At 39.1% G+C, this 15,048-nt stretch overlaps 1 protein-coding gene across 1 annotated transcript in view; it reads left to right on the top strand.

The window, feature by feature from the left end:
* Positions 1 to 636: 636 nt before the first annotated feature.
* Positions 637 to 15,048, top strand: part of ak5 (adenylate kinase 5) — a 63,073-nt gene continuing 48,661 nt past the window's right edge. The window contains exons 1-5 of the mRNA XM_054596217.1: positions 637 to 948; positions 2,206 to 2,392; positions 5,183 to 5,350; positions 8,076 to 8,248; positions 14,520 to 14,633. Coding sequence (XP_054452192.1) covers positions 889 to 948; positions 2,206 to 2,392; positions 5,183 to 5,350; positions 8,076 to 8,248; positions 14,520 to 14,633 — 702 coding nt within the window. The 5' untranslated portion in view covers positions 637 to 888. The remainder of the gene's footprint in view (positions 949 to 2,205; positions 2,393 to 5,182; positions 5,351 to 8,075; positions 8,249 to 14,519; positions 14,634 to 15,048) is intronic.

Raw genomic sequence — 15,048 nt, 5'->3', positions numbered from 1 at the left:
CCTTGTTGTTTTCTGATGAAGAATATATATTTATATATATATACAGTACTAATACAAGTAGTAATATGGATGGAGTTATGATCCTATGGGTGCTTTTAATGTGGTGATCGAAAAAAAAAATTATATATATATATATATATATATATATATATATATATATATATATATATATATATATATATATATATATATATATACAGTACCAGTCAAAAGTTTGGACACACCTTCTCATTCAATGGTTTTTCTTTCTTTCTTTTTTTTTTTTTCTACATTGTAGATTAATATTGAAGACATCCAAACTATGAAGGAACACATATGGAATTATGTGGTAAACAAACAAATGCTCAACAAACCAGAATATGTTTTATATTTTAGAAAGTAGTGAATGAGAAGGTGTGTCCAAACTTTTGACTGGTCCTGTTTATATATTTATTATTCTTTTTTTTTTCGATCACCACATTAAAAGCACCCATAGGATCATAACTCCATCCATATTCTATAACGAATCATACAATGAACCGGTCTGCGCGTAACTGTATCAACATCACCCACAAGTTTCCAGGCTGAGTGTGACCGTGTGAGATACGGTGAGCGCGTTAACCGGCACAGCGCGTAACCTCCGTGCCGACGTGAAGCCACACATGGTGCGCGCTGGAAGCAGAGCGCCGTAGGAGGGAGGAGGACGGACGAGCCACGCATCCGCATCACCGAGGAGGAGGGTGGCGCGGTGGCATCGCCTGCAGGAATCCAGTTGTAAAGTCCACACACGAGGCTAAAAAAAATGCGCTGAGGTGTTAACCAGAGAATAGCTTGCGGCACTGAGACATCGGAAGAAGCAAAAACAAAAGCTCCGGACAAGTTGTGATTTCAGAGGAAATCCGGCTGGAGATGAATACCAACGATGCCAAGGAGTATCTCGCACGGCGGGAGATACCTCAACTATTTGAGGTAAGAGATGGCGAGAGCTTTGTGGGAATGCAGATCTGACTCTTTGTTTCTCGCACAAAGATACGTGTTACTTATCGATGCCTGTCATAGAGTGACGGGAAAGATCTCTTTATGATATGTAATACATCTTGTTCCGGCTGATGGAGGTTTAAACGAGGAGAGGAACGCTGCTGACAAGTCATTTTTACCAACTGCTTCTGTTTTTAGAGTAATAATCATACTCAAATTGCAATTAAACCAAAAAGACCTCTCATCCTTTGCATAGTTTGAAATAAATTGTCAGAGTAATTATCATGATAATTCATTCTCAGCTGGAGAATGCATTCTTTTATCATGGAAATGTAAAATTGAAAGAACCTTAAAAGTCCATAATACATTTTTGAAGGAAAATCCAGTTATACTTTATAGTGTGAGAAGGTGCCTAGAAAATGACTGAAATCTCTACAGGATTATTATTCAATAAAAGGTGACAATGAAAAAGACAGACAACACAGATTAAGCAGCATAGACAGAAATATAATAATTAATTTCCCTGAGGGGATAGTACATTGGCTCATTCACTTAATTAGACTCAATCCTACTGTAGTGCAGCATAATGTATGCAAGCAATCTCTGCTTGTTTATTTACAGCCAGTTAAATAACTCTGAGCAGTGAAATGACATATCATCATCATCATCATCATCATCATCATCATCATCATCATAATAACTGCACTGTGATTTTACTGTTTCTCATATGAACTCATTATCAGCTAAATAAGCACATCCAATTGTTTCAGTTGGGAGAAGCTTTAATTGTGTTTTCATGCTGCTGCTGGTGGGAGTTGTTAGTGAGGAGGGTGGAGATGAGGAAGGAAGTCCCAGAGGAAGGTATTGTTTTAAAACATTCAGGGTTGAGGGGGCAAATGTCACACAAACACACACTTGACTTGTGTTCTGGCTTGGAGTTCGTTCTCACATTCAACACAGTGGTTGGCTTTTTCATCCTTGACAATGTCAGCCTGGCAAATAAACACAGGAGCCTGATGACCTGAATCCAATTTCATGGGCTTCTGACAAAATGAGATGTTTTGTTCCCAACGGTGGAGCCGAGCCAAGCCAAGCCAACCAGATCTGCACTTTAAAACTTTTCCTCATTAAAAGGCGGGCTGTTCACCGCCGCCACGCTGCCAAAGATCAACACATCATAACAAAGATGTAGTGATGCCAGAAAAAAACATCTCATCACTTTCTCCCTCCTCCATTGTTTTCCTCCAGAGCCTGCTGACAGGCTTGATGTACTATCGGCCCGACGACCCCATCGACTACTTGGAGGGCTGTCTGAATAAAGCCAGGGAGCTCGGAGGACCAGACAAGGTGCGATGGGATACCTTTGTGGGCCAGGAGAAGAAGTCCCTTCCACCTCTCAACGGCGGGCAATCGCGCAGGTCCCTCTTCAGAAATGGTGAGCAGTGAATTCTGAATGTAGAGTACAGTGAAGCACATTAGAGCTGAGACCAATGTGAATTCATCGATTAGTCGGTCGACAGAAAATTCATCTGCAACAATTGTTATCGTTCAAATTTATAAAAGAAGCTCATACTAGCCTCTTTAATGTGACGAAATCCTGCTTTAGATTTTTTTTGATAGAAAATGTTATATCTTTAGGAACTGTTGTTACAAACTAAAGTCATTTAAACCAGTCACACCAGACTCTCTTTTTTTATAAATATTGCAACAACATTTTTAGCAGGAATATTTTGGCCACGATTATCGTGTAGTGAATATTTGCTATAGTGACAGCCCTATGAAAGAATAAATTCATAGAATAATTAAGAAAGTGAGATAATTCCACGGATAATAAAAAATGAACATAACCATTAACTGCAACCCCAACACACATCTACTTCTACACATTGAAACTTTTATCCCATTATGTTTTTTTATTCTTAACTTGTTTAGTTAGAGGCAGACAAAAAGCTGTTAGGAGCCAAAATATATATCTCTTGAATTATTTGCCAGATGCTGGCAGCAGAACCCTTCCTCTCCTTTAAAATCACAACTGGCTACCTGTTTAAACAGGAAAGGGGTGTTGACATTTCATGAGCCCCATTGTAGAAACATTGTTAAAACTGCTATGCTACTCTTGGAAAAAGCAACAACTTTCTAGACTGTTTTTTTCTGCATCTACAGCGCAAACTGCAGCTGTGTCTATCGATACTCCTGCATAGATTTCGTTTCAAAAAAGTGCGGGAAGCATTTGTTGAGTCACCAGAGTGCCCACAAACACACCTTAATAAAAAGTTTAAAAGCAATCCCTGCTGCTACTCCCAAACCTGTCAAACCAAAATGTTCAAAAACAGAATCCAGTGTTCTCAGCCTTGAACGTGCCCGTGCAGCCTTCACTAGGGCAGCCAGTTACAGGAAAAGACAGTTGAACGTGTGTACTGTAGTAAATCATTCACATGAGTAGGTACACCAAACACCTCCCCATTCATCACTTATTCAAGCTGTGGTTTCCAGCAGGACCTACCAATGCAGGAAAAATGCTAAACTTATTTGAATTTGCAGCTGACTATGGCTCTCATATGCTAATGACATTTTCTATTAGCTCTGTTTGATTATCTTCGCCAGGAGATGCTGATATCAGTCTTGTGTGTGTGTGTGTGTGTGTGTGTGTGTGTGTGTGTGTGTGTGTGTGTGTGTGTGTGTGTGTGTGTGTGTGTGTGTGTGTGTGTGTGTGTGTGTGTGTGTATGAGTGTGTGATTGTGTGCATGTGCACCTTTGGTCTGTTTACGGTTGAACTCGCATACGGCTGCACCAACTGCATACAATTTTTGGGTATTCACACGCTCAAGGACCTGTCATTGTTTGCAATGACTAACACTTTCTAAAAACTCCTGTTATTTTCTGTTTGATACTGCTGACCACTCACTTACTATTCTTAAGTGAGATACAGTGGGGGAAAACAGTTTGCTCTTGTATTGTACGGAGTTTTTGGCTCTCAGGTAACAGCACACAGAACTATCTGAACACACACTGCTGATTTCATCGTCATCGCTCAGTATTTCTGTGACTTTTTATTGTAGACCAACATTACGTTTACAGGTGTATTGGCAGAAAAAATTGACTTGAAGCTTAAATAAACACTTCAAGTCACGATCGTGCCCAAGAGACAAAGCTAAGACGCACAACTGCACATAGCTGCTGCAGATATTGATTAAAATGAGAGTGTATGTCTTGTGTGAGACGTGTACTTTACTGATTTAAATTCAAACTTATTTGTTTAATGGGTGGTAGCGTGGCAGCAATGAGCCCTGTAACTACCATGATAGAATAAAGTCACCTTTGTGTGGTTAGAAATTTATTTTTTTGCATCTTTAAGCTGGCAGGCACGTCACTCACATTTATGCAGACATGAACCGATATTTTTTAAAACAACTTCACAGAGAAGCAGTCTATTCAGGGATAGAGATTCCTGTGTCCCCGGTTCCTCTCTTGGCTGAAAGCTGAAGCTCAAATCTACTATGTTTCAAGATGTTTGGTGGAAGGGGAAAAAATGTTCTTGCCTTCTTAATGTTTCCAATCTTGGCCTGATTGACAGTTCAGTGTGTAAGAAATGTTAAAAGGGCAAAAGTAAACCTTTGGATTCAGGCAGGTGGGGCAGCATTTATTGTTATTTGCAACATTCTATGTGTTTTTATAAAATGTTTGCGTAAAATAGCAACTTTGTTCCCTCATATTAATAAAATAATCTATTTTCATCTCTGGTACATGTATTGTCATTAGTGAAAATGAGGGATCAATACCATTTACGCCCTTATAGCATACTGCATGTAAATTAAAGCAGCTCTGCTCCCTTGTAGCAGCATGCAGTGACGATTTCTATCTTTTGTAAATGTGTTATAATCAATGCTTTCATCACCAGAGACAGCTGTATAATTACCAACCTGAATGAAGCATTGCATTCATCATACTAAGACGGTTTCAGCTCAAATTTACTGTTTGATTGTTAACGCAGGCATGCCTTTTTTTGTGCTGAAATGTGATTTGCAGCGTATGAAATAATGTGACAAATGTACCTTTAAAGGGACTGACGGAACATAATTATGATAACAAACTTCAGGCTTTGGATAAAAATCATCAATACTCCAGACAAAAGAAGACTAATTGTACCTCTGTGTGTGTGTGTGTGTGTGTGTGTGTGTGTGTGTGTGTGTGTGTGTGTGTGTGTGTGTGTGTGTGTGTGTTACAGTGATGCCCGACAGTCCCAATTTTCCCTACAGACGGTATGATCGCCTCCCTCCCATCAGCCAGTTTTCCATTGAGAGCGACTCGGACCTGTCGGAGACGGCGGAGCTCATAGAGGAGTACGAGGTGTTTGATCCATCCAGGCCGCGACCCAAGGTCATCCTCGTCATCGGTAAAGAAACCAGTGCACCCGACTAACACACAAACATTAAAGCTAGAAACTTTTGTGACCTTACATCACACAAGCATGAGGAGGTTTTGAGGCAAAAATGTTCACTAATCTGATGTTTTAGATTTGAAGCTGCTCATATGGATTCCTGCTGGCTCATGTTGTCCATTAGATAAGACGAGTCAGTAAAGATCCTTTCACGGGTAAAGAGATCAAAACTCTAACCAGTTTCTGGGGAAAGCTTTATCCATTTATATAAAAGGCTCAACAAAAACACAAAGTTTAGATTTGCCTCTTCGATGATCTAAAAATAAATGGCCTTGATGGGAATCTAATGGGGGAGTGTGTGTGTGTGTGTGTGTGTGTGTGTGTGTGTGTGTGTGTGTGTGTGTGTGTGTGTGTGTGTGTGTGTGTGTGTGTGTGTGTGTGTGTGTGTGTGTGTGTGTGTGCGCACTAGCTTCGTGGTTTTCCTGGTATTTTGAAAGTAGCCCCGCCTCTCTCTGTTGGTATCAGCGGGGTAGATCTGGTTGCATGTCACTCCCTGCGTTAGACACTCACGCTCTCCTAATCTGATTTCCTTGATGGGCCTGCATTAACCTGTCAAATAGATTCATAAATCTTATGAATTAAGCACAGCAGCTACACAATAAGAGTAATGTACCAGGTTGAGCTGGACTGAAAAAAAGGATGATATTTATAAACCCTGTTTAAAATAGTTTATATAAGGTTTTAAATAAGCAATGAAGAGACTTCGATGTCTGTTAAAAACTCCTGAAAAGCTCCTGACAGCCCTTCTGCCGCAGAATGTTTCGATTTTTGATTTGTACCTGGGATGTTCGCTCTCGCTGTGGTGTGGTTGATAGCTATTTGACCTCGTAGCACAAAGCCAGCTCCTATCTCGTCTTTGTGAGCACATTGTGCCCTGTTTTAAAGAAAAAACAGGATGGCAGCAGCTGTCATCTCTGTGGAAGATCATGGCAAATGTTTTGTCTGTCAGGTTTGCAGAGAGAGAGGCGTACTGACAGAGACACGTGTGGTCAGGAGGAGGCTGGGTCGAACATTACGAAATACTCAGATGTAAGATAAAAGAGCATATTTGCTGAATACGTATTAGAGTATCTCTCTGATCCTCCCACCCCTTCTCTCTACTGCAAAACGTTCACTTTATCTTTTCATGACAAGAATAATTTGTTAAATCTTTGGGCCTTTTTCATAAGACATAATGATCATAGAAGAAAAAATCAGGTAGAGTTAATATCATGTGCAACGGCTCACAATGCTTACTGGAAAACTTAAAGTAATACATCAACCCCAAAATGACCATTTGTATATCAATTACTCAATCAGCTTTACCTTGAACTCTTAAAGGATACTTTGTTTTACTCGCATGCCTCCACTGTGAACAAGGAATCAAAAAACTGAGAAAAGTCTCAGTGTAAACACATGTCTAAACATCTGTTTACAAACTTTAACACAACTCGTGCAGAATAATCCAAATCTCAATTATCCAGTCATCTTTGCTAAAATCTTACTTTATAAAACACTTCCGCATAAACATTCTTATGCTTGCATCAGCGGAGTCTAGATTGTTTTAAATAATAACGTTTTAGCGAAGATGCATGTGTTTGGGTGAGCATAAATAAGATAAATAAGACCTGGAATGCTGCAAGAGTTGAGTTTGTAAACTTATGTTTTGACATAGTTTTATCATTTCCCTCAAATCATCAAGACTTTTCTCAAATTGTGGATTCTTTATTCTTTGTGGAGACATAAGAGAAAACCGTTGTTTTCATGAAGAGTTCAAGGTAAAACTTGGTGAGTAATTGTTATAAAAATGGTCATTTATTGGGTGAAATATTATTTGAAACTGATATAAGCTATAGTTAACGTTATTAGGTGCTGCTGTGTATGTCAAAATGTCTGATTATGAACCCAAACTGTAAGATGAACCTAGACAATTTTTTTCCTTCACAGTGTTGTTCTTCGACTCATTTTCGCTCACTCTGGCCTGGCTTTCAATTTTGGATCAGTTGACATTTCTGTGTAACAGTAGCATCTTTGAAATCCTGGAATGAAACGCAGTAGTAGCAGCTTTTACAGGCACTAATGGAGGCCTTTCACAAACTGACAGCTCGTAAAGTATGTCTACCTTGAACCTACAAGATATTATTGCTGATGACTGGATGGGCAACTTAATTCCAAAATATAAACGTATTCAGGTTTTTTTTTACTTTTGGAGGAATTATGATAATTGTATGTATAAAATGTGGTTGCACTAATAAGTTAAGAAAAAGGTCTAACGTGTCATATATTCATAATAATGTTTTACTATCCAGCGTCAAGCTAAGAGCCTTCTCCTGTTGTCTCTCTCTGCACATCCTTCTTCCTGTTGAAATACAGAGATAATGAAGAAAAGGATTTGGTAGCAAATGTAGGAGGTTCACACATACCTGTTTCTCTTATCCTCCCCCACATGCCCTTCTCCCCCGCAAAACACACACAGGCAGCAACACACAGAGACACACTTAGTCACAAATGTTCAAACACAAGCAGAGCCATGCACATACACACACAAAGTCTCACATAGTCTGGGTTTCTCTCACTAATACACACTTGCGCCCACGCTAACACACCCACACACACAATGTTTCACACTCACACAGACACATTTCCCACAGACGACAAAAATCTCTCCCAAAAACATCAACAGCTCTCCCTCTGTGCCTAGGTGGCCCCGGCAGCGGCAAGGGAACACAGAGCCTGAAGATTGCCGAGCGCTATGGCTTCCAGTACATGTCTGTGGGCGAGCTGCTGAGGAAAAAGATGATCCACAACGCCACCAGCAACAGAAAGTGGAGCCTGATCGCTAAAATCATCACCAACGGAGAGCTGGCACCACAGGTAGCAGAGAAACAGAGCGAGAGAGTGTGTGTGTGTGTGTGTGTGTGTGTGTGTGTGTGTGTGTGTGTGTGTGTGTGTGTGTGTGTGTGTGTGTGTGTGTGTGTGTGTGTGTGTGTGTGTGTGTGTGTGTGTGTGTGTGTGTGTGTGTGTGTAAAACAGGGAGAATACGAGTGGAAGTGTATCCAGTCACTCATAGGTCATTATCACAGCGTGCATGTAAGAAGGGACTAATTAGCAGCATCCATATCACAAGCGTGCTGCAGAGAGGGATGCTTCACTGTCTTATTAGCATCCTTCGTTTCCAGATAATGACTCTGCTCGGGGAAGAAAATGAGCACAGACCCCCTGTGGATGTTTGTGCATCAATTCATTCAAACACCGTATACAAAATCGACATGATTCCATTACACTTCCCAGATCAATATATGTATGAAATTAAGTTAAAGGGGTTGATTTTTCATGTTTTACAAAAAACATTTTTTTTATAGGATTTCCTTTTATCCACACAGCCATTGGTTTTAGGTTACTTAGGTATAAAAAGGCTTGATTGCAAAGACATTTGTCAAATAAAGATTATCAACACATGGTGATTCAGTTGGATTTAAGACTCATAATCTGAGGTAAAATATTAAAGGGATATTTTGTATTTTTTGAAGTGGGGTTGTATGAGATAGTTTATGAGATACGTGAGTGTATTTTCTACAATAGATGGAGATCGGCATTCCCCCAGTTTTGAGAAACAGAGAGGAGTACCAGCATGGGAGCAGAGCATTGTACTGCTGTGAACGGAGGTAGCAGTAAAACAATTTTAGCAACCAGAAAAAATCAAACCCAGTTTAAGTGTTTTGCTCACATTGCTTTGCTTCCCCTCATGGTGCTCTTACTAGCTTTTTCCAGGGCTCTTAACACAATCTCAGGGCCTTCCTCAGTGAATGGAGCTGGTTCAAGTGATTTTAAGAATGTTCTTTGGCATTGAATGAGGATCAACTTTTAGTATCACTATATTTCCATACCTAGGTTACATGACATTACAGTTATATTTGCTGAAGAAGGCTGTGGGATATAGAAAAAAAGCTCTGGAAAAGGCCAGTAAATGATTCTTGATTTTAGATTATTTTGCATGTGTTCCTGAAATGAAGAACGAATTTCCATGCCAAAGATGTAAGACAATGTGTGACTTAAGACCAAACTACAAGTTTTAAAAAAACTGAAAATTCACTTTTCACAACATTGTGTTTGCTTATTCTTTCCCCTTCAGTTTTAATTTCATAAGAATAAGTTGATAAGGAATGCAATGTTTTTATTAAATTCAACAAAAACAATAGTTTTCTACATGTTTACACACAGCACGTGAGATAACTTTGACAAAAAATAAAGATAATATATTTGCTGTGATGTATTTGATATGATGGATGACATAACAAACGCAAATTTCAAATCCCTATAACTTTATTTTACCCGTGCCCTGAAATGAACAGACCCTAGTGTCTGTCAGGACGGAAATAATAGTGATAACAAACTTTAGCTGTATAGCACTTTTTAGTCAAATTTAGTCACAAATTGCCTCACAGGACAACAGGGATTTAAGGGACGTCGTAGTGAGAGAAGTAAATCCACAAAGTATAGTCCACAAGCTAGGAGAGACTTGTTACAAGTATAAATGGGCACTAAAGCTTACAAAAGAACATGGAAGATAGGAATTCAGTCTGAAACTTAAAAAACGGACAGTGATTAGTATACATGATTGTAAATTGGCTTAAAGATGCAAAACCACCTCCTTAGTCCCATATGTCATGCGTCCCTCTACCAATTAATTCTGGTCATAGTCACATTTAAAGGTAAAGTCTTTGTAAGTCTCTTTTTGCTTCAGTACAGTGTTTAGTGTTATATAATACATAACTGTGTCATGCATGGCTCTGTGTTGAGTAATGGGTCAAGTATGTCACTGATGCTACTTTGGTTAGAGGTTTGGTTGTCATAATAACACACTTTTAACCTAAGAGCTTAAAAGCATCTCTCATGGATTTATCTTATAAATGAACAGATTTAAAAAGAAGTGATTCTGGTTGTCTGGGTACATTTTGATTTACATAATGAAAAAAACAGAGAGGAGGGGGTTTTCATCAATGATGCGTTGATGATGCAGGGAGGAACAAGGCTGTAACACAAACACCAAGCCCCCACCTGCTTTGTGTCTGCCAGTTCTTTGCTCACTTTTCCTTGGGAATTATCTTTCATAACTGCCCACCTCTTCATTCATCATCCTTTCCTTGCGTGTCTGGCACAACATTGCATCTACCATCTGGCCGTTCACCAGATGTCAGTCCAGCAACCAGTGAGATAAACAGCAAAGTAGGCCAAGCTGCAGACATATTAGATATGATAAAGCGACTTGAGTGTCTGTTGGGCATTTAATTTCCTGCCGTGGATAGTTGAGCGAAGCAGAGGAGAATTTGGTTTCATAATGATTCTGTATGTAATGATGAGAAGAAGAGGCTAAATACTCTGTATGAGTGCTGCAGAAGCTTTAAGCAGGAGTCCTGATGACAGCGTTGCTAGCATAAACATCGTGGGGCGACTGTGGCTCAGTGGTAGAGCAGGGTCATCCTTCAATCAGAGGACCGGTAGCTTGATTCCCTACTCAGCTAATCCGTGTCAATGTGTCTTTGGGCAAGACACTTAACCTCAACTTGGTGTCTGAATGGGTATGAATGATTAGTTAGAGTCCTGATGGACAGGTGGCACCTTGCATGGTAGCCCCTGCCATCAGTTTTTGAAAGGGTGTGAATGTATGATGACATGATGACATGTCGTGTAAAAGCCGATCGAGCGGTCAGAAGACTAGAAAAGTGCTGTACAAGTCCATTTACCATTACCATTGTATGATGTGTTGTGCGACATATTACTGTTTCACAGCTTGTTGTTTAAGTGTAGGGTTACATAGATTTTAATCTCCCCCTTTATACTATATGATCCAAAAGGATTTATCAATCATCAGTTTAAGTGGATGACTGATAGCACAATAGCACAAAGCCACTACTTTAAATATGTTAATATGTCAGTCAATTGTTGGTCCACGCAAAAAACCTGGATGTTCACTTTGCGAATTATGTTTCTAAAAATAAACTGAAGGAAAAGTTTGAGATTTCCTACTGAGAGTTAGATGGGAAAATCAATAATCTCTGTCTGTTAAATATACAGCTAAAGATGGAAAACATTTAGCTTAACTTGACATAATTACCAGAAACAGGGTGAAACAAACACCGTGGCCATAAATAATCCTCCCATAAAACCACAACTTGTCTTTTTACATGTCAGTTTTTGTACAAATTTAACAAACAAGATATAGAGTGGTGATTAGGGAGCTTTACAGGTGTAGGTAGGTGGATATTGTGCCTTTGGACTGGCAAGAAAACAAATACAAGTAATTCCCTACTATTCCTCTAAAAACATATATCTATAACTTGTTCTCTCTGTAAGTAGACATCCATGTGTTTCTTCTTGTAGCCTCGAGGACTGTCTGTAACTGTGCTCAGCTGTGGAATCTCTCCAGTGCTGCAAATCATTCAAAATCCAGCAAGCACACTGAAATGCATCACTGACTCTCTGCCAATGGCCACATCAACTTGAAGTTCTTGCTATTTGTCCGTAACTCACTGCAAGGTCATATGACTCGATATTTATCTGCACTATTTCCCTCAGAAATCCCACAGGTCTCCACATAAGAGGACCTTGGATGTTTGACTGTCTGGTCTAAAATCAAAGACTAATATAACATTTATATGCTCAGACTGAGGAAACACTTTCATGTTAAGATGGTTCAGCAGGGTCCACTGCGTTGTAAAAAGTGAACTAAAGACCCACTTATACACTTTGTCTACTTGTTTCTTTTTTTCTGTAAGGAAGAGCACAGTTTAACAAAAGCTGGGTGCAAATTCCATACCATACGTATATACTGCAGTATGCTAAACAAATTGCTGCAGCAGCAGTTATTGTACCTGCATGAAGTTAATGTTCCTTTACATTTTGCAATGACAGAAAATGATATAGTAAGGGCACCAGTGGAAATCAATCAAACTCCAATTTTAAAAAACAATTACACTTCAGCAAAAGAAAGTAAAATATTTTTTTCTTCAAAGATGTATGACTTATTATTTTGCTTTTTCTCTACCACCAGCAATTAGCTTTATACTGTAGCTGTAAGTAACTCCACCATTTCATTTCCTGTGTGCTTTGTATCCAAAGTGACCACACTTCAACTAGATTCATAGTGAATGCTTGACCTTAGAAACATCAGTTGACAAAACAGAACCAACTCAAGGTTCCCTTACTGACTTTTGACCCACAGAGCAGGGTGGAGCTCTGATATAATAGAATTGAATATAATCAAACTTATCATTATTTCAAGCACCTTTTCAACTCTATGTGGTTATAGTTACACACTATGTGGCGAATTTGCAGAAGGTAAAAGCAGCTTTTGTGGCTGTTAAGTCTGAACCTGCAAAGGGTGAAAGGCACCCATAACTGCTCTACCAGGCAAATAGCATTCCTCTGCTCCAGTGCTATTTGCAGTATTAAATGCCACATTTAAGTAGTATTGATGCATACATTTGGCACAAAATTGCCCACCCGTTTCTATTGTGTGTGAAATCTGATGTGCAAATTCTCAAAGAATGGATTACGCTAGAATAGGCCCATAAAGTTTTCCATCTGAGGGCCTTTGCATCTGATAACAATTATTCATGTGGCAAAGTATAAATGTTGCCTTTGCGCTAACTATGCAGCAGGCACAAAATGTATGCGTACTGCATTATTAATAAATGTGAAAATTGCACAGGAAAACCGAGACGCTATTTATTTGGCAGCTCTGTTATGGGTGCATTTCACCCTTTGCGGGTGCTTTGAGAATTACTTTCTTTTTGGCTTATTTGTGCAGGCATAGCAGACGCAAAAGCCTGGTAATCCTTCTGTGAATTCACCACTGAGCGTGTAAATATCACTACATTGTGCACATAAAATTCTAGGGAGTGAAAAAAAAAGTAGTGTCAAAAGCCTGTACCTTCCTTTTTGATAAAATTCCACAATGTATTGTGTTACATTTGATAGAGTGCACCGGTTTGATGATGATGATTCATGAATTTCAAAACAAACTGTTCAATATAGAGTTGGGACCCTTCTAGGGACTGGCATTGGAAATAAGCAGTAGTTATAAATGCTGTGATACATTGTATTGGAAAATTGTTGTGCGATTCTCCATGTATTTGTCCCTGCTAAGTAAACAGGAAATGAATGACTTAACTACAGAGTGTTTATTATACAGGAAGAAGTAAATAAAAAATGTCAGATGCAGCTTCGGTGATGATTCTGTCCAGCTACTGTTTGTTTGATGGTATAGTTTTGTAAATAGATTGTCTCTTTGGTAGACAGAGATGACTGTGTGACTGGCATTCCTGTGAGAGCTCAGACATCAAGCCATGCAGTGGATCAGAGGGATTTTCTCAGATTAGCATTTCTCATTTTACCTTACACTACATTATGTTCGATGGAATCTAGAGGAGCTTTAATCTCTGTGTAGTCTGTTGGGTTGCTGCCTTTATTCTGTGTGTGTGTGTAGGGAAATTAAACGTCTGTGTTACTCAGCGTTCCCTACAGATGTTATTTTTAGATCTGAGTGTTGCTCATGTATCTCTGCCATATCGTATGATGCATTCAGCCCGGGGAAATACATCTGAACATGTTGACCTCCTCCAGCCACGGGAAGTAATTGATGCTAGACGATGCTGGCACTCTCTGGCCTCAGGTGCAATCATGACAGTTTATCTGCCGCATTCAGATATATTAAAAAACAATTGGATAAACAAATAAATGATATTGTGGAATTCTCCAATGTGTTGACATAGTTTTTCATTTACCTTCTTTATGGCTCTGGATCAGCTACTCATTATTTATTTTCAAGGGGTTTTAACCAATCTACAATTTTGATGAATCTGGGAATTGCTACAATAAACTCATCTTGCTGGAAAAGCAAATTATAATTGCAACTATAAACTTCTTTGCTTTATAATTTGTAGCCGAAATGTCCTGTGACAACCAGTTGCTTACTCAGCGAGCTGCCCACATTGTTAAACAGGGGATAAAATAAAGTGAAATGTGAGTTAGGAAAGACAGAATTTATAATGCATATGCATGCCGATATAATAATTATCTTTTTTTCTTGCTTTTTGAGATGTACACGTAATTATGAATCCTTTTGCTTTTCGCTGTTTTCCAGGAGACAACAATAACTGAGATAAAGCAGAAGATAATGAAGATCCCAGATGCTAATGGTATCGTCATAGATGGGTTCCCACGAGACGTTGGACAGGCCTTGTCCTTTGAAGACCAGGTGAGTTCAGGTTTATTCAAATCTTCACACTTGCCCAGATGCTTGAGTGCACACTAAGGTATCTTTTCACAAATGGAAATCTTGCTGAACTGAGAATCAATTGTGTACGTCAAACTGGTAAGTTCTGCAGTCTTTCAGATGCCTGCTGAAATACGTAAATATTTAGATTGCATATCTTTTTAAATTTAGATTTCTTGTTTCGTTTTGGCCAAGAATGTTAAATATCGTCTTCAGTCCTATACTCTTGATCTTATCTGCAGACCCCCATCATCCGCTCTAATTTCAATTATCCATGATAGCAGCCACCATTAATTAATTTGCCGTTTAGAAACATTGTTCAACAGCATATGGAGCAGCTGGCTTTCACATTTAGTGCAGACTATGTTGAACAACATGAGAGCTCGCTGAAGGCAAA

The sequence above is a fragment of the Anoplopoma fimbria genome, chromosome 3 (assembly GCF_027596085.1).
Source record: "Anoplopoma fimbria isolate UVic2021 breed Golden Eagle Sablefish chromosome 3, Afim_UVic_2022, whole genome shotgun sequence".
Taxonomy (NCBI): Eukaryota; Metazoa; Chordata; class Actinopteri; order Perciformes; family Anoplopomatidae; genus Anoplopoma; species Anoplopoma fimbria.
Note: the sequence above shows the minus strand (reverse complement) of the source record. Positions and strands in the feature narration are given on the sequence as shown.